The sequence below is a fragment of the Alexandromys fortis genome, unplaced genomic scaffold (assembly GCF_014885135.2).
Source record: "Alexandromys fortis isolate MF-2015 unplaced genomic scaffold, M_Fortis_MF-2015_v1.1 scaffold_33, whole genome shotgun sequence".
NCBI classification, from domain to species: domain Eukaryota; kingdom Metazoa; phylum Chordata; class Mammalia; order Rodentia; family Cricetidae; genus Alexandromys; species Alexandromys fortis.
Window position 1 is genome coordinate 12144310 of NW_026067917.1, and position 19937 is coordinate 12164246.

Here is a 19937-nt window from a genome sequence, read left to right on the forward strand (position 1 = left end):
GGGAAGAGACAGAAATCTTTAATAAATAAATGAATTTTAAAAAAAAGAAACATGGATGCAATGGATGCAGACAGTACAACCCTCAGACACCAACATGGTCTCAGGTAGCTATCAAGACTCTAAGGATCCACTCGAAGCCGAAGCCGGTGGCAACAGAAGCCATGGATATCAACTTTGACCGTGACTGCTGCTAGGCCACGGACTCAGACATGGTGCACAACAGCAGCCCAGGGCCATATGAAATATGACCCTTCCTGGTAGTGCAGACCACCTAGATTGGCCTAACACCAACATGACCACAGGTTGCAGTGAGGACCCAGGGATTCCAAGTGGCCTTTGGTGGTACATGGGCCATGGACTTAAACATAGAACCTGGCTGTGGTAGGACCAGGGAACCAGACATGGTCCTCAGTAGAAGCTTAGGTTCAGATGTCAACATAACCCAGGTGGCAGTTTAAGCCACTCAGAATTTTATGGTCCCCATGGCAGCATGACCCTAGCACACTAACATGGCCACAGGTGGTAGCCGAGACACTGATCACCTACATGGCCTTAATTGGTTACTGAAGCCACAGATATCAACATCAACCCTGACTGCTACAGGGCCTTGACCCTGATAGCAACTCAGGCCTGGCTATCATCATGTTCCCCATGGCAACACAGGCCACTTAGATCAACATGACATCATAGGCAACACAGCCATCTAAAACTAGCCATAGGTGGCAGCTTAGACTCTGGGTATTTTTGTGGCCTTGTCGGCAACATGGATCATGGACCTCAACATACACCCAAGCTGTGGTAGGACAGACATGACCCTAAGGACCAGCTGAGGTCCAGACACCATGGGGCAAGCAAGCTGCCAACTTTGGTCCATACATTACTGTCCTGTCTTTTTAAGAACTGCCTCTTACTACAGCAAGCAAACAATTCCAAGTCTTTCTCGCCCAGTTGTTCATCATATACTTGCTCATCATAATGACACCCAGACACCTGGTCGTATGGGTAGGCCTGGGATGCTTGAAGGAGGCCAGACCATGGGGAACCAGGCTGCCCGGTGGGTGTCTTTCGGACAACTGGGCCACATTTCAGTTTATTCACAACTAGAGGTACTTCAAAGTTCTCCTCTTTTAACTAGCTTACAAAAACATCTCTGATGTAGATGTGTCTGTCTTGGGTTGTGAAATCAATATGTTTATTATGCCAAGCCTATTTCCATCAAAACACGAAAAGGAAAGCTTGTTGAGATCTGTGCTGGATCAACATGTGCTTCTTTCCTACGCAACAGTATTACCTACTAATTAGCATTTAAAAGGAAAATAGCACCTGCAGCATTTGTGAGGGTGTGCAGATTGAGTCTCCCTCCATACTTAGTACTATCTTTTCAATTCTATTTGATGATAGGCAAGCAGAAATGTATGCAGTAATAAGCGGGTCCAGACTGGCTTCTTCACATACATGATCAGTGACCTCCTCAGCAGACAGATTTAGGGGACCGTGACAGCATGCCACTCAGCACTGAAACACTTCTTCATGGCCAGGTTTTGCTCCAGCAAAGCAACTCTTCATATTGCTTTTCCTGTATCTGCTCTTCAGAAGATGCCGATGTCCATTCATCCATCTGTGACTAACTGTCATGTCTCTGGTTTTCTTCCTAGGGGACAGTAACCTGATATCAAATGTATACAATTATAGACTCAGGGACAGAACAATCTATATAACTCTCTCCATTCCCATCCTTCCCCTCTCCTTATCTCATTGAGTCACCTGAAGGCATTTCTGCTACATTGCCTTCTCCATATGGACCTGGTCTTCTTCAGCAAGACCTTATCTTGTTTTTTTTTTTTCTCCAAGTTTGCATTCTATTCTGCTTTTAACAACATAAGGATACCAATAAAGTAACAAATATTCCCCCAATATAAAATATGTCCCCAATTACGGCTTAAATTCAATCAAAATATTAAAAGAAAACATTTGGCCATCTGGTATCATGAAGACAGCAGAATAAAATATTCAGCTTAAGCTACTAGACTACTGGGGCAGCTCAGGTCTGCCCCATTCAGGAAAACAGGAAGGAGGAGAAATGAGGTACATCACATCACTGAATCTGAGAATTTCGCCAAGGCCTGCCAGGGTGTCCCAGGTCACAGATGTTCTTGCAGTTTCGGCATATATTTATGCTTTTCTTCTCAGTGATATATTGATAAACGCTGGCTACTTGGCCCTGGCTGGCAAGTTTTATGGAAGGCCAACACTTGGATCTTGCTACAAGGGCTCTGCAGATCCAGTGCAGACAATTGCTTTGTCACACTTCAGTTACTAATCCACTCCAGAGCCTAAACTCAGTTAAACTGCTTCAGCCTGGGCCATGGACTAGCTCATCAGCTCTGAGACAATGTAAGCATCTAGACTCTTCCATGAGAGACCTCCTTATTCTTCACAGTGACCACCAAAATATGGTCATTACCTAAATTTTGGACTGTAAATGCTAGGAACACATAGGTCTATGTGGACCAAAGCATGGGGTTAACAGGATAAAGAAGCAAATTTCATAAAATATTTTTAAATTGTCATTACTTTGATGATAACCACTTGAGTAAGTTTAGTTCAGATGTAGACTTTTATATTTCTGGTGTCATATAGATTCTGTTTTAAATGTTGAAAGAGAATTTAGATTTCAGGTTTGGGATTTTGTAGGTGAGGATGTTCATTTATTTACTTTAGGCCACGTGATTTATGGAAGTAACTTTAAATATTATTCAATACCTTTTTCTTACCTCTTCCACCCTTAGATCATGTTTTTCATGTAAAAGATTCAACCAGTCCTATGATCATCTTTCCATTGGGCTCTCCTGTGAGCATTAATACCTATCAATATCTAGTAATATCTATCAATATCTATAAATATCATGAGGTATGATTTAGGCCCAATTCTTTTTAGATTGTATTATGCTAGTAACCTGCCACATAAAAAGTAATGCAAGGAGCTTATTTCTTTCTTTGTTGTTTGTAGTGGTGATTTATATGGACTAAAGAGAGATTTGAATGGGTTGAATTAATGCATGTTTAATCATGATTTATACTATCCATTGAGATATTTTACTTTCTGCTTGTGTCTGTCTAATGGTTTTATTAAAATGCGAATTTTATTGGTACCTTTATTTGAATTCTCATATTAAATTCACCTCAAGCATAATTTTGCATTTCTTTCATGTCTGCTATCTCTCTGATAAATATGATTCTACATAAGGGGCAGCATTATTATAGGTGGCAAGCAGGCTTATTAAAAGGTGAATGAAGACATCTAACAAGGAAGATCACTATTAAAGTTTTTAAAGACATCTGGGAATGCAGCCAAGTGAACATTCATGTACTGTAAGCAGAATCTTAAAAAAAATCAATACCTTGCTGACTAGGCAGTCAATGAAGAAATAAGATAAAAGATAATGTGATCATTTATTGATAGGTAACACCTGGTTGAACTGTAAGTCAAGTAAGGGACATGTTCTGTGCTGATTGATAAAATCAGACAAATTGGGTGTGAGAAAAAGGAGAGAGAGAGGGAGCTATTTTTCAAAGAGTTAATATAGGTGATAAGTATGCCAAATTATGGCAAAAAACAGTTCAGGAATAACAAGTCATAGGGTTGAAGGTTGGCAATACTGTCCCTCTTTATCTCCCAGCACAAATGGCCCTTGGCAAAAGAATATTATTCCCCAGTATAGACACGTATCAGATTTGAAGTTTAGTAGCAAAGTCAACCACTTATTTTAGAAACTATCTTAGGCAAAAAGCTAAAATGCACATAATTTTATCGACCTAAGAGTTTACAAGATTAAGATAATTTTAAAGGTACAGAAAAAGGGAGCAACTGGTAAGTTTTGTGTTCAGTTGTACAGGTGCTAGAGTTACATACTATGGTGCAAGGTTCACAGTTTAAGAGTTTGGGGCATTGGGAGCAGTGATTTACTGCAACTTGAGTTGCACTGTTTATTACTGTTCACTATGCTTTACTTATTGAATAGCTGAAAGGGTTATATAAATCTAGTTTTGCCTTAGGTCTAACTCTCAGAAAATATATAGTAAACATTAGCATTTTAAAGCCCAAACATAAAACTTAAAATAGTAATAGTATTTTACAATACAGCCCAATGAGTATTATGCATTATATATCTTCTCATATAACCAAATCATACTATATTAACCAGGTTGAAATCAAATACAGCAATGTTGTAATAAAATATCATTTTGAATGACAGGTTAGAACTTCTTGGCACTTCTAGTTGATAAGTGAAATCAAAAATAAAACTAACTTCATTAGTTTCATGTCAAATGCAATCTTATATGCATTTTATTTTTATACATTCTCAATATTTTTTCCAAGGTAAATTTGTCTTATTGTCACCTACTTCATACTTTATCAGTATATGCCCATACTGATAGCTTTAAACTTCAGAATACAGTCAAGAAATTATTGAATACACAGGCCAAATAACTCACCCTGACAGTTCCAAAAATTAATAGCCTTTCAAAACTCTCAATATTTTGACATAAACTAAATGCATATCCAAAAAATCACTTATGCATAAAGAAACAAGTTCTTATGTAATTACTCTTTTCAAAGAAGAGAAGTAAAAATAAAAACTATGTTGAAACATTTTAACACCTGCTATCAGTGCCCTCCACTGGCGGCTCTTCTGACTTTTCTGTCCATTCCGAGTTTCTCTGCTAACTACACTAACCACTGTACTTTCCCTGGCAATCCCATGACCATCCACCTCTGATTACACCTCAAGACTATTGCTTCAGGCTTCAATGCCCTGTCCCCCAGAAAATAATATAGCTCAATGTTATCTTCTATCAAATGTTCAGCTCACCTTCAAAATTTTGTGTTTTCAGATCTACAGCAATATCAACTCTTGAATATCCCCTTTATTTCTCTCAACAGAACTTTTTACCATCTAGTGAACTTTAAAAAAAATGACTGTTAGTCCCTACTTGGCCATGAGCATAAAATGCCAGTGAAGGCAGGTATCAATTGTTCTAAAAAATCTCAGAACTTATAATCTTGTTTTAGTGAGAGTAGATATTAAAGTAACTTTGTTAAATAAAGGATCTTAAGTTTAGTCCCCAGAATTACACCTGAATTTGCAAGAAGGTGAGGACAAGCGGTTTATTGGAGAGATGATTCTAGAAAATATGAATAAAGTTTAAGGGAAATAAACCTAGGAAGTTGAGAAAATCAACAAAACATATATCATCGAAAAGGTTACTGGTCATGTGGGCCATTGTGTCAAGAAATTTTGAGAGGCAGCGAAGTAATACAGACTGCTTCAAATTGCCTAAAAAGAAAGGAAAAGGGACACTTTTATTTTCTATGTAACGGGGATGCTTCCTGGAAAGAGAAGAGTTAATGTTCTTGGAAGGGATTTCTGTGCTGAGTTAGGACAGAGTTATAGGAGATTTCTTGTGTATTTTCCTGTATATGGATTGTGAGTATTACATACATCAAATATATAGAGACCAATTGTTAAGTGCTTGTGGTTTAAAAATACCTTAATTCTCTTTCTACATGTGATACTCCTATGGTTCTCCTACCACACATACCAAACACAATCTTTGTATTGATCTGAAAATGTTTTAAAAGAGACATTAAGTTTATTTTAAAGGATAAAAGAACAGCAAAAGACAATGTCAACAAACGCAGAAGAGCATGAGGAGTGTAAAGCTTCCTAAGCATGGCTGAAGTCTAGGTCACAGTCTAAGACCTCAGAAAAAGCCTCACCATTGTCATCTAACACAACCGACACCTTGACTCAGTGTTGCTTTTATTTGGGTCCTTAAAATATCATTCTGCTTTGGAGTAGTCTGCTGTGCTGAAGAAACTGGTACATAAAAATAAAAGGTTTTTTTTTTTTTTTCAAATGGAGACCTTAAGTAGATCACCAAGTAGGATTGTCACCAGAAAGAGTTTGCTAGGCCATACTTTTCTTTCACCTGCTTGCCCTCAGGCAGAAAACAACACACTAGTTAGCATTGTACATCACATGAATTACGGCTTCTGCAAGACATTAGCGGAACTAGAAAGAAAAATATTTTCTAAACATATAAGAAATCTTTGTCTATGTGAAAAAATGTATAATTAAATGCCTTCCAGAATATTTTTAATGAATAGAAATTTAAATAATTTCCTATAAAATTGGAATTAAAAAGGAATCTGAGCACTCAATACTAGCAGTATTGAATGCTAAAAGCATTTCAACTTTTATATTATATATATATATATGAAAGTATTTTAGTAAGTAAATGACAAAATTTCAAAATGTTTAGAAGCTAAGGTCATCTTGAATATGTATATGCATATGTGTGTGGGTGTGTGTTGTGTGTGGTGGTATGCGATGAGGGTATTACAGCTGTGTGTGTTTGGCTATGCTGTGTGTGGTTGGGGGGCTGTGTGGTGTATATATGGGGTTTGAGGAAGAGATGTGTGTGGTGTCATTTGTTGGGGGCGCATATGCAATCATGAACACACATACACAGAGGACAGAGGAGCTTTCAGACATCTCTTTTACTTTCTGCCTTATTCCCATGATAAAATGTGTTTCACTGAACTTGGATTTATGCTGTGGGACAATGGTCTTGTAGCCAGTAAAGTTAGGACGGGGTGGGACAAAATCCTCTGTCAACAGAACTAGGCTAATGACAATGAAGACGGCGGATCCTCTGGTATCTGTCCCATATCTGACTGGGGCACAGTCACAGGCACAACTACAACTGATCTGTTCCTTTTAGGTAAATTCTGTATTTGTGAATTGGTATTTGGGTTCTCATGTTTGCATGACAAGTGTTCCTACCTGCTAACCATATCTTCAACTGAATCTAAAACTCTCTATTTTAAAGAGTAACTTTATTATTTTTAAAGTATGTTTATGCATTATGAGGGGAGTGGTATGTGCTGTGAGTATAGGTTCCCTCAGAGGCACAGGGACTAAATCTCTGAGAACTGGAGATAGAAACTTTTTGAACAAGGAGACATGATGACTAAAAACCAAACTTGCTAGTCCTTTAAGACTGAACTATCTCTCCGACCTGATTATAACATTCTTAACCAAACACTTTGTCCATATTCTATTGTATATTTGATAGGTAATGTTCAAATGACTTTCAACTTTTGGTCAAAACACAATAATGTAAAATAATTGCTTCTATTTCATGTGCCTTTATATTTTTGTTAAAAATATTTTTCTAATCTATATTTTCATGAGGTAAATGTGCTTGCTTCTTCTCTGGGTTATATGATTGACTTAAATATTCACTGCCTACTGATTTCTCTAAAAAGACACTGACAATTTGTTTTCATTGTAAAATAAATAGTTTGGCAGTCAAGTGATTTTTCCTTTGGTTCATTGTTGCCAGGGTTTCTTCATCGCTTTATTGTTTTGGCCCATGGCAAGGCTGAAAGTTATAGTAAAGAACTTGTGTGGGAGAGAAACAAGATGGGAACGAGGGAGGGACAGAGGAAAGTGAGGCAGGAGAGGGATAAAGAGAGAAAGAGAGAAAGAGACTCCTCCCCCCACACAGAGAGAGAGAGAGAGAGAGACAGAGACAGAGACAGAGACAGAGAAACAGAGAGACAGAGAGAGAGAAACTTATCCAAGTTTGCTCTACATCCCAAATTTTCTATTCCTTTCCAATAATCTCATCAAATAATGAATACGTCAGGGAATTTATCCTTATGCAAGTAAGCTCTCACTGTTAGTTGTGAGACTGGGACAATTCGATCTACCAGCCAGAAGACAAGCCTTTAACACATGAACCCAGTGGGGACACTTTACACCCAAACTTTAACATATAAGATACACTGTGAGGTATGCATCCAAATAGAATAGAGTCCCAAAAAAACATTACATGCAGTAGAGACAAATCCCAGTGCCCTTATCATTGGCTTCTCAGTCTGCCCAAATTGTCAGCCACATTCCGAGGATCCAGTTTGATCCCATGTTCGTTCAGTCCCAGTCCAACTGGATTTGGTGAGCTCCCATTAGCTCAGGCACATTGTCTCAGTGGGTGATAGAGAGGGGAGGGCTTTGGACTTTCCATAGCGTAGGGTACTCTGCCCTATCTTAGGACTGGACAGGACATGGGGGACAGAGAAGGGGGTAAAGGGAAAAAAGAGGGAGGAGAGGAGGAAGTGGAAATTTTGAATGGTATTATTTATAAAGTAATAAAACGTTATTAGAAAAAAAGACACACTGTGAGGGGGTAGCAGAACAGTAGCAGTTCAACAGATAGGAAAGACTAAATCAGACCTGTAATTCTACAATTTCTGGATAAATATCACTTTCAACGCTCTTTAACTTGACACCAACTGATAAAATATACTAAAATACATATCTACCATTTATCAGGTGCTTATTAAGTGACTATGTTATTACTACTGTTCAGTAATCATGAGATCATATTTAAGCCAGGTTTTAGGTTCAATGTGGTGCATATTTTCTGTGTTCATGTTAAAGTAGAAAAGAAAACTATTTCACAAAACATTAAAGCACCTTCTGCGTATATATGCCAGTCTATAGGCTATACTCTAGGAAAATATCTGTCCAGTCTTTCCCATTCAGGTTGCTTCTATTCAGTTTTGCTGTGCCCAATCCACTGTAATTAAAATTAGAACCCGTTCTTCAAAAATGTGTATTCAGTGTGTGCTTCTGACTGTCAGAGTCAGACACACTGAGGAGCTGCAACAAACTGACCATTTAAAAATATAGGCTCACTTTTTAATTGCCTCAAAATATATTTTTGGTTTTAAAAGAAAATAAAATAAGTACATGGGAAGCTTTAGGTGAACTTTATTAGCTTGTAGATTAGACAAAGATGGAATTGCTACAACATTGTTATCTGAATCTGTAACTGATGTTCGTTGAGGACTCTATATAAAACCCTATGCTTCTGTATTATTGAAATTTGATTCCTCTTCAAACGGATCCAGAAATATAATTCTCTTAGTAAAATATGTCTTAAAATTTTCAAGTCTACAGATTCTTTGAGCAAAAAATGACAAGTGGAGTAGCCAGGAATTTGTAAACACAATACAGAGGCAAAAGATGTAAATATAAGTAACTTCCTTTTCCCACCCCCAGTTCGCAAGCATAATGTTGCAATACAAATTTTTAAAAATAAAGATGAAGACAGATACTTGTCAAGAGTGATAGCATTGCAGAATTCAATTTGACACTTTCTAAATGTGGATAATGCAAACTTGGAAACTTTCCACTGACAATTACATCAAAATGACATACAATTTAGAGAGTGTCATTATTAGAGTTTCTCCAGAGCTGGCTTGTTCCTAATTCTCCTCTTCATAAAGGAATTAAGCTATTTGTAATTTGTTTTACTTGTAAGAGTCCTTTGATTCTTCTTGGATTAATAAGGAGAAAAATAAAATTTCAGAAACAAAACAGAAGTACTTGGATCCCAAATAGACCAACTAGATTTGTTCCTCTCATCTTCTATAACATTTATGCATTCTCCTACGCCCTTGGGGAGAAAATGTGTACCAAAATGCTCATTGGATAATATTATCCCAATTGATGAGAAGTTAACATGAAGTTAATTTTCAGAAGTGAGCAGTCACCAACAGGAATCTTAAGTGTTATAGACTTAAAGGTTGTAGCACAGTATTTCATGTAGAACATATGTTCAAATTTGCCTTACTTATTTCCCTGTTCCACTGAGCCAGCATCAATTGTCCATGCAAAGGACATATTTCACTTTCGTCAATCTTAATTCTCTCTATAAAGCAAACATCCCAGATAGTGTCTTTGAGGGACTCTCAAACTTTCTCTAAAATTCACATGCCAAGCCACCAGCTGCACTAATTCAGTTTTCTTTTCTTCCAAGCTTCCACAGAACAGGCCACTGAGCTGTGAGCACTCGATGGTTTTTCTAGTCCAAAGTTCAGATACTACTAAAATCCTCTCCCAAACACATGGTCAGGTCTGTCACAACAATATTCTACTCCTGGTGACAATTAATGGCTTAACTAGAATTTCTTGAGATTGAAGTGTTTAGTTTATAGCTTGTCCAACAGCCAAGAAAAACAAACTTTCTAAAGTTGAAGTCAAGGAGGCACATTGACTAGCTGCTTGCTTTACATGGCTTTCTCGGCCTTCCTTCTTATAGCTTCAAATCTACTTACCCAGTTGTGAGACTTCTCTCAGTGAGGTGGGCCCACCAACATCAATCATTAATCAATTGTAGTTTCCTGTGATGATCTCCATTTGTTGAAAACAGAAGTTTCATTTATGAGGGATGGTAGCTTCATTTATCTTTGCTTATAAGGATAAGACTTAGCATATAGTAAGGATTTATGGGAGTCTAAAAAGTGTTATCAGTAGATTCTCTTCTAAGATCCATGACTTCAATAACCCAGAGAAGCTGACTGGTTTTCCAGTACCAAGCATGATTCTCCTGGTGCTGAATGAGCCTTAAGTCTAATTAGACAGTTTTGGTTGCCACCAACGTGTGAGTGTCCCATATTACATCTTTATGTCAGTAATTGTTGTGTTTCATAGGTGTGACAGCTTGGGTAGAACTGTGTTCTTTTCCTCTTTCAGTAGCTTGTTGGTATTTTCTCAAAGCATACAAACTAGAACTCAGAAAAGATGTTGCTGAGCAGATCATCTGAGATCATGTGAGCTCTGTATCCTAAGTATACAGCATCTTCAATAATAGTGGTCCACATGCAGCCCTGATAGGCAACAGAGGGCTATAGCAATAATTTATACTGTTTGTAAGTAAATTGTACTACCCAGACCAACCATTTGGAAGAATGTTTCTGGTGCCTGGACTGGAATTTTGTTAGTCTATGGTTCTTTAAAGATAATTCCAAGTGTCTTAATTTCATTTAAGACATATCCCCATATATACTTACATGTGTATATGTATGTAAACACATACACTTATGTGTATTTTGTAAGGACCAAGTATATATACACACACACACACACACAGAGACAATAATAATCATCAAAAAGTGGTTATTTGGTATTCCTTCATAAACAATAACCCTTGCTTATGTTAAGTCAACATAAAACTGCTTGGCAAACCAATTTTCCACTTTTTCTATTGTTACTGGTTGTTGAGGTATTTCTCTGGAACTCTTACCTCCAAAAAGATTATAAAGGTATTTCTTATAATCCATAAATTTTGTATTAGTATTATTATCATTTAAGCATAATTTAGATATAGATTAAGGTATAATTGAAGTCTGTTTATAATTTCAGTAATACTTATTTAGAATTTCATCTTACTAGTAAATTGATTAGGGATTGTTATTGGAATCTGTTGGGATTGGGTGTTATACTTCTGGAGCCATTTGTTTAATATTATATCCCTACAGTTACCATAGTTTTAGAACATTTCTTTAAAACATATTTTCAAGGTTCTCCTGATTTCTCAAGATGATTTAATTATTCTCTATCATCAATACTTTCTTATATTATTGTAATTATATCTATCTTTTTAAAGGTAGGAATGGGATTTTCATGGTTAGTGAACCAACTGTGTATAAAGTGAGAGAAAATGGTCAGTATAATAACTGAGGGTTCAAATCACCGAACACTGTGCCTCTGTATTTCTTAGAAGCTTTTCAGTTTCTTTCTGTAATGTTTTGTAATTTTCCTTATGAGAATCTTACAGACACATATAAATATCCTTTACATATGGATGACTCTCATATTCTTCTCCTTTTCTTTGTTCATACAGCTCTTCTATCATCTGTAGACTCCTTTGTCTCTAAAGAGACACTTATATGTCTCTCTAAATGTTGTTGACAGGACAGTTCTCTAGTTCCCCCTTCCAGAGACATAATTGTACAGTCATTAACTTCTTTTATCTCTTCTTAGAAGTATACATATGCAAAAATTAATCCATTGTAGAGTGCATATAGAGGATCCCTGACCCTATCTTTTTGAATGATCATATTTGTAGCAGTACCTCCTTGTTTAGGAGAAAACCTTTAAGAAATTTAAAATGCGGTAATTATTTTATTATTGTTATCGTTATGAACAATGATAATATAATTACCGCATTTTTAAAATTTGAGGAAAGTCTTTATTATACTACCATTCTTTTCTTTTAATTATGATAAAACACTGGATGGAGTGTGAATTGATGATAGTCTGGAGTACTGTAGTATGAAATGTGTGTGTGTGTGTGTGTGTGTGTGTGCTTGTAGGTGCATGTGTATTATTTTCTCCTCAGTGTTTGCTTAATAAAATCACCAAGCTGTATTTAATAAATAGTGGTATTATCTGGGTCCCATTCTAGTGACTATGATTTCAGGTATGAGAGAAGGTTTGGGAAGGGCAAATTTTTAGTTTCCTCATTGCCATGTTTAATATTTATTGTTAAACTTAACAGTATTTAGAGTCAGTTATGATGCAAGGCTTGGAGAATGTCTGGAGAGAATTTTCTTCTTTGGGCAAATTTAAGTGGAAAGGGGCACCTAAATATGAATAGTGTATTTCGTGGCCTAGTCATCTGAAATGTATAAATGAGGAGAAAGCTAGCTCAGCACCAACATTCATTCTTTTATTTCTAGAAGTTAGGTGCAATGTGCTGATGAGCTGATGCCCACTCCTAAAAGAATGCTTTCCTTGCCTTGATGGATTGTGAAACCAAAATATACTTCCCTTTCTTCCTTAAAGTTTAATGTAAGATCCTTTGACAGAGCAAATAATTAATACAGAAAACAGGTACCATGAAGTCAGGGGAGTTACTGTGATTAATTTGTTGTTTGTAGGTTTCTGGAACTTATTTAAGGAACCAGTATGGAAGGGTTTGCAGTTGTCTTGAGAAGCCTGAGAATTACGTAATCAGAAACTAGTGGTTGTTATCTTTGGAGTCTGGAAAACCAGAAAACACAGAGTCAGAACAGTGAAGGCCCAACTCCTAAGCTGTCAAAGAACATTTCTTTTTATTGGAAAATGGAATATAGGCCTTTTGATTTATGTTCCGGGCAAAAAAAAAATGAACTTACTCTTCTTTGTCCTGAACTAATTGAGACTTAATTCAAAAGTGATGTAAAGTGAAAGAAATCTCTAATCCCTGAGGGCACTCAAACCTTGACATGACTGCTGGCTGTATTCTCATTCACAGTGAAAGGGACAAGAAAGATATAGAAGTATTGATGTTGGGTAAGAAAAGGAATGCAAGCTACTGAAAAATTGCAGGCCTGATGGGGCAGAACAAACACTTGCAATTGTTATAAAATGATTAGGACTCTTGTAGTTTTTGTCTAGGGCTGAAGTCTCGGGTGCTTTATCCTTAATGTTCTTGTTGAGGTAGCCAAACAGGTGGAACTGTAGGCAAATAAGGAATTCTGAGAGTAGCTGTGGAAGAAGTGAACTTCCAATGGCAAAGGAACTCCAATTGATTATCCAATACCAAATGACCAACCCTGAAAAAATATACAAAGTTTATAGTTAGTATATGTGGAGTATATGCATTGTACTAAATGAGCTGTATAGGATAGATAGATTAGATAGATAGATAGATAGATAGATAGATAGATAGATAGATGATAGATAGATATAGATAGAGAGATAGATAAAGAGATATAGATACAGATATAGATATAAATATAGATATATTGTGGGTGTGCGTGCAACAACAATTAAAAAAAAAGCTCATAAACTTAAAAAGTCCCAAGGTGGAAGTAACATTGCAGGGATTGGAGGGAGAAAAAGGAAGGGGAAATGAGGAAATGGTGTAATTATATTATAATCATAAAATACCCAAATGCTAAAATTACCAAGACAAATGGAAATTTGTATTTTAACATCAAAAGAAATTAAAATGCTTTAGATATTTGTATCAGAAAGAGAGAGGTGATGGCAGGAAGAAGTGGAGGGGAGAGGAGAAGAGGGTAAGGGAGGAAAGAGGAAGAGAGTGCTCAAATGTGAAATTTAAATGAAATGTAAAAATAAACAAACAAACAAAACCCCATAGACTGGGGATTCTGCTCTAAGTACTGTTCCTCACCAGATACCTAGAGGAATGTTTCCCAGGCAGCAAAACACAAGACTGATGGAACTAATGGAACAGACCTTCTGGGTCTTGAAGGAACACTTGGCACAACATCCAAAAGGTACTCATGTTGTAAGAATGAAGATGCAAATGAAAGGAGAGCATGGAGGCTTACGCATGGTTTCCTGTTGCGGTTATACAGTGTGTTGTGGGCTGTGGGAGCCTGAATAAACACCATAGTGTGGAACTGCAAAGCTGTAGCCTAAAATACAGAAAAGAGCCCAGGATACTGAAAACGCTAGGAGTTTAGGATATATGAGATAACCTGGTTCTATGAAGTACGACTGATGAAAGAAAGAGACAGAAAGAGAGAACAGGGAGACACAGAGAGGCAGAGACTGAGATACAGAGATGTTGAGAGACAAAGAGAATGGGAGAATGACAGAATGACACAATTAGGGAATGACAGCAGGAGAATGTGTGTCAGATCCAGCACAAACAGATGTACCTACCCACAACAGTCTGATTCCATCACTAGGCCCATCTGCAACACGTGCAGCTGCAGCTGGCTTTTTCCCTCTCAGATTAGGCTGTCCCGTGATCTGGCTTTTTCTTGCTGTGTTACCAATATTCCCTTTAAGGATGGAAAGTTACTGTGTGCTGTTGTGTATCAGATCTTTCTAACATGCCTTTGGTTTTATAAGGGTCACAGTTAAAAGATTACTTGATTTGCAGAAGAGCTTTTTGAGGTTGGATTTAAAAAAAAATTCACTCACAAAGATTATTAGGACTTTCAACATTAGACTGAATATATTTTGTAAGATAGGATGGCCATGTACGTATGGAGACAAGAAAGTTTAATAATGATGTGTTTAAGAAAGGGTTTGTGATTTTAATATTTATTTAAATTTGAAAAGATCTAAAGTTATTTAAGATACAAACCTTTGGGCTTGTCTGTGTGGGATTTTCTAGAATGGCTTAATGGAAATTCAAACAATCACCCTTTTTATGAGGGATGTCATTCCATGGTCTGTGATTCTAAAATGCATACAAAGGCGAAGGCTATCACCAAACACCATCATCTACTGCTTTCTGCTTCCTACCTACACATTCATTGTGATCAGATGTCTCATGTCTCACCTACATTACCATCCCTATCATGGATTATACCCTCATACAGTTTGTCAAGCAAACCTTCCTTTCATTACAGAAGTTGCTTTTATAATATGCCTTATCACGCCAATAATAAATTAGAGAAATATAACTAGTATACCTGGCACATATACATGTGCGCTGTAGTACATCCCATCGCGGGATAATTTAAATGTTCTACAAGGCTACATAGTTGTGTTTACATAATTTTCATGTAATCTCATAGCTAAAATTAAGTAATTTGTAAACAAAATTTATATAGTTTTACATAAACCAGTTCATCTTTCCCAATATAATTTTTGCATGCCTTCAGTGGAAATTTCACTGAGATATATCTTTGTAAATTAATCTCAAATAATAATCCTGATAAAATAAATTTCAAATTCTTTTGAGAAACTCAGAAATCACTAATGTACCTTAGAATTAGGCTAATTTCATATTCTCATCATCAATAATGGTCCTTCCTGGAATTGAAGAAAGAAATTTAGGCAGGGCAGTGGTGGCACACGCCTTTAATCCCAGCACTCGGGAGGCAGAGGCAGGCAGATCTCTGTGAGTTTGAGGCCAGCCCCGTCTAGAAGAGCTAGTTCCAGGACAGGAACGACAAAGCTATGGAGAAACCCTGTCTCGAAAATTAAAAAAAAAAAAAAAAAAAGAAAGAAAGAAAGAAAGAAATTTAGGTAACGTTGCAATTTTTCCTTCTGATTCTGATCTTTTCTAAATTTACATGCATTTTCAAAACATCACCTAAAATAATTTAAACAATGTATGTTAAGAGTCAAATAAAATTAATGTTTATCTAGGGCTGCATTCTAGAAGAGTTTTTTATTGACAAAAAAATAATTTGGCTGAATCGTTGAGTACCAAGTTTCAATTTTTAGTCATTAATTAAATCCCAATATTAGTTGTTTATTTCACTATCAACTAATGTTAGTATTATACTGTATTGATATTCTTCAGATTATAAATTAATCTTTAAATAAATAAACTATGAAAAACATAATATAAAACACCAAGTATAGTTCCTACTGCTGGCATAGGTTAACTTCTGAGTAATCATTAGAAGTCAGGCAGGAAGGGTAGGAAGGAAATATAGGCAGTCTTTTTTTTTTTTTTTTTCAGAAGAGAATTGCATTTAAATTCTGTCACGAGATTTCCTTCTGTACACTGCTTCAGAGCACTAGCTTAATACAAACTCCTGTTTCGTTATTGAGCTCCTCTGTAAGATTGAAGAAATTACTTAAACTTTCTGATGTTTATGTTTCTCCTTTATTTAAATAAATGCAATAATCCTTCATTAAGATATAATGGGAATTGAGAGTGATTGTGTTTATTAAAATGCCTAGCTAGGAGCTGGGCTGAATTCAGAACAGATATTTACTATTTAATTTTCTAAATTATGCCTAAATCACTTTGCTTTTCATTATCAATTGGAGTTAAAAGTTTACACTGTGCACTTTTGGAATACAGAGTAGCAACCATCACCAAGTAACTACTGTTACTTCCAGTTCACTTATTTTAATAGTCTGAGAAATGTAAGATTCCCTGTCCAACTCAGATGTGGCTATGCAACTCTGTTCTTCATGGCTATGACACAATATCACTCATTAATCACATAAAAGACAGAAAAAAGATTCAGTATGCAGTCCTATAGCTTCTAGACCCAAGAGTTCTTTATGTAAGAACATAAAGGAAGAATTTAAAGGAATAAAGCAAGCTGCTCACCTCCTCTTGTACAGAGACCCACTCAGGGAAGGTGCTGAGGACAAAATATACTTTTTAGAATTGTATTGACCAATTCACTCCAAAAAGAACCCAATTCCTAACAACCATTTAGCTACAGCCACTGCCGATGATAAGTTTGGCATTCTCAAGGACACAATCACATGGCAATAGTTACACCAGCTGGGGCCCCAAGCTTTCAGTTTGTGAACCTTTTGAGGAACACATCATACCCCAAATTTAACTATGTCTGAGAAGTTGATCTGCATGTATAAAAGAAAAATATTCATAAACTGGGGTTTCAGTTTACAATTTTGTTATTGAATTAGTATCTTGACCCTTAAGAACATATGTAGTCAGTCTAAGCCACTGATCAAGGGCAGTATTATCACCACACAGTTCATTAGAAATGTGAGTTCAATCCCCATTAACAGGGGAAAGCAACCCAATCCTGCTAAATCATAACCAACATTAGATGCAATTCTAAGTGATTCTCCAAAGAGAAGTGAAAGTTTAAAGTTCATGTTGTCTATAGTTAGATTGACACTAGAGAAGCGTAGAAACTCTCACTTCAGTACATGTTTCTATTGCTTAATTTTTCATATTGATTTGATCTGAACTTACATATAGTACCAAATCAGGAGTAAAAGTAGATATTTTATAGTATTTGGCATGCCATTCACTAGTACTGAAAATTCATGAGAGTCCTAAACTTGAAAGAGTTTCTGTTGATTTAATATACAATCAAAGCCTTGTTAATAATTCTCCTTAGACTTCAGGGAATTATATGAAGATTTGTGTAGAATGAAATCTTTTCAATATTTCTGCTTTGCACACATACTAAGAGGCATTGATATAAGTTGAGCATCCCATTTGAAAGACTAAGTTCTGAAATGGTTCAGTCCTTAAAAGATTATGAGCATGACTTTGTTGCCAAGAGAAGAGAACTTCACACTTAATAATATGTGATAGACTCGGGTCACAACATAGGAACATTGAAAAGGTTTTATAAAATCTTGTTTTGCAAAAAAAGATATCAATATATGTTTTATTTATATATTATATATTTACTACATTTATATGCTATATATACAGACTCAGGTCACAGCATGGGAGCATTGAAGAAGTTGTATAAAATCTTGTTTATATATAATATATAAATATAGATGTGATATTTTATTAATATATGGCATATATTACTATATGGTATATACTATACATTTATACGGTATATATTGTCAATATTATATGATATATTATCTAAAATAAATGAATTGTATTTTCCTTTGGTAGTCATCCAAGAAATACTCCATCATGTTTACATGGGTGTAAAAATCTGAAAATTATGGAACCATAAAATGCTTCCTATCCTAAACTGTTTGAATAATGCACATCTAACCTACATAATATACAATTTATGAGTGAACCATAGCCAGGACTGACCAATAACATGAAACTAGCAGCAGGGAAAATATGAAACATTGATGAGCAGATTGTTATACATGGAGAACATGTATTTATAAGCGCTTTGTGAAACAGGACAACATAAACGCTCAGTGATATTACAATAATTTATTTTGTTTCTATGCGTAGAAGCAGAAAGAGAAGTATAGTTTGGGACAATTTTGACAATACTACTGCACACATCACTTGTTGGTTTAATTGCTTTTTAATTCTCCAATGATAATATGGAACAAGTGCAAAGGGCCACGTGGACTCAAAACTTGAGTTCATTTTCCATTCATTGGAATGCTTCTCAGTCAGTAACTGAATAGAAGTTCCTGAGATGTGATATGCCATGCAACGACATAGCAGTTAGGCTATTGTAAGGATGTCATAATGGAAGCCAACCATGTAAACTCAGGTTCATTCATTACAGATAAAAAGACTTGTGGACCTCATGAATTCCAGTGTAAGAACAACAACTGTATACCAGATCACTGGCGGTGCGATAGCCAGAATGATTGCAGCGATAATTCTGATGAAGAAAACTGCAGTAAGTAAATTTTGCCTCGTGACCTTACATGCCAGACATTCCATTCAATGAACAAGCAGGACAGCATTTTTTTTTTTATTTCTTTTAAAGCAAAATTTGGACCCCTCTGTCCCGACGTTCACTTTTTTTATACATATATTCACATTTGGACAGAATATGCAGAATAAATTGGCCTGATTCTTAAAGGGTAAAATGATTGGGCTTCTTACTCTGGGAGTTATTTTCTTTCTGCTTGCAGAATTGGTAGAAGAGTATCAGGAGGTTTAATACTGCCCATTAGTATGCAATGAAGAAAGCCCTTGATGCAAGTTCATACAAGGAGCTGACTGATGTGCAGACAGCACAACACATATCATTTTTAACGGATGATATTCATTCCATTTCTGCTTCAATCCGTTCACACTACAAATTCACCCATGAGCATCTTTCAGTGAGTTATCATTTATCCTCTCTGGAGTAGTGAACACCATCTGCATTCAAGATGCTTTTCTCAGAAAATAGAATAACACTGATGGCGACTGCCTGCTGAACTTTTATACAATAAATTTGAAAGCAATAATTATCCAATATTATATTTTATCACTAAGACAGAGTATCTGTGTTTAAGCATTATTCCTCAGTAAAATTCTTATCACTGCTTTTATGTATAAGTAAAAAGAGATATCACCATGATTAAAATGAGAAAATAACCAAATTATATTTGTTAAGTATCTATATTTTGCTCCTTCCTAAAACGTTTTGATGCAGGTGGATATCAGTAATATTATCTGTTAAGAGCAATCATTCCCAGAAGACAATGACATAATCTACCCAGCAATACATTATATAAAGGCATGCATGTGGTGGAGTGAATCATTTAGATATTCATCCTGCACAACTTGTGTTAATGTCTCAAACAATTTTTGGGGAAGTGACACCTGTGACTGACAAACAAATTATTGGGGATATCTGACTGTGGCAGCACATGGCGAGCTCTCACTTTTGTATCCATAATCCTAATGGGTCATTGTTTACAAATGTAAAGAATATTGCATGGACT

The 19937-nt window shown here is 36.0% G+C and overlaps 1 protein-coding gene across 1 annotated transcript in view; it reads left to right on the plus strand.

Annotated features, from left to right (window-relative positions):
• Positions 1 to 19937, plus strand: part of Lrp1b (LDL receptor related protein 1B) — a 1445827-nt gene that overhangs the window by 1274473 nt on the left and 151417 nt on the right. The window contains 1 exon segment of the mRNA XM_050139953.1: positions 18782 to 18898. Coding sequence (XP_049995910.1) covers positions 18782 to 18898 — 117 coding nt within the window.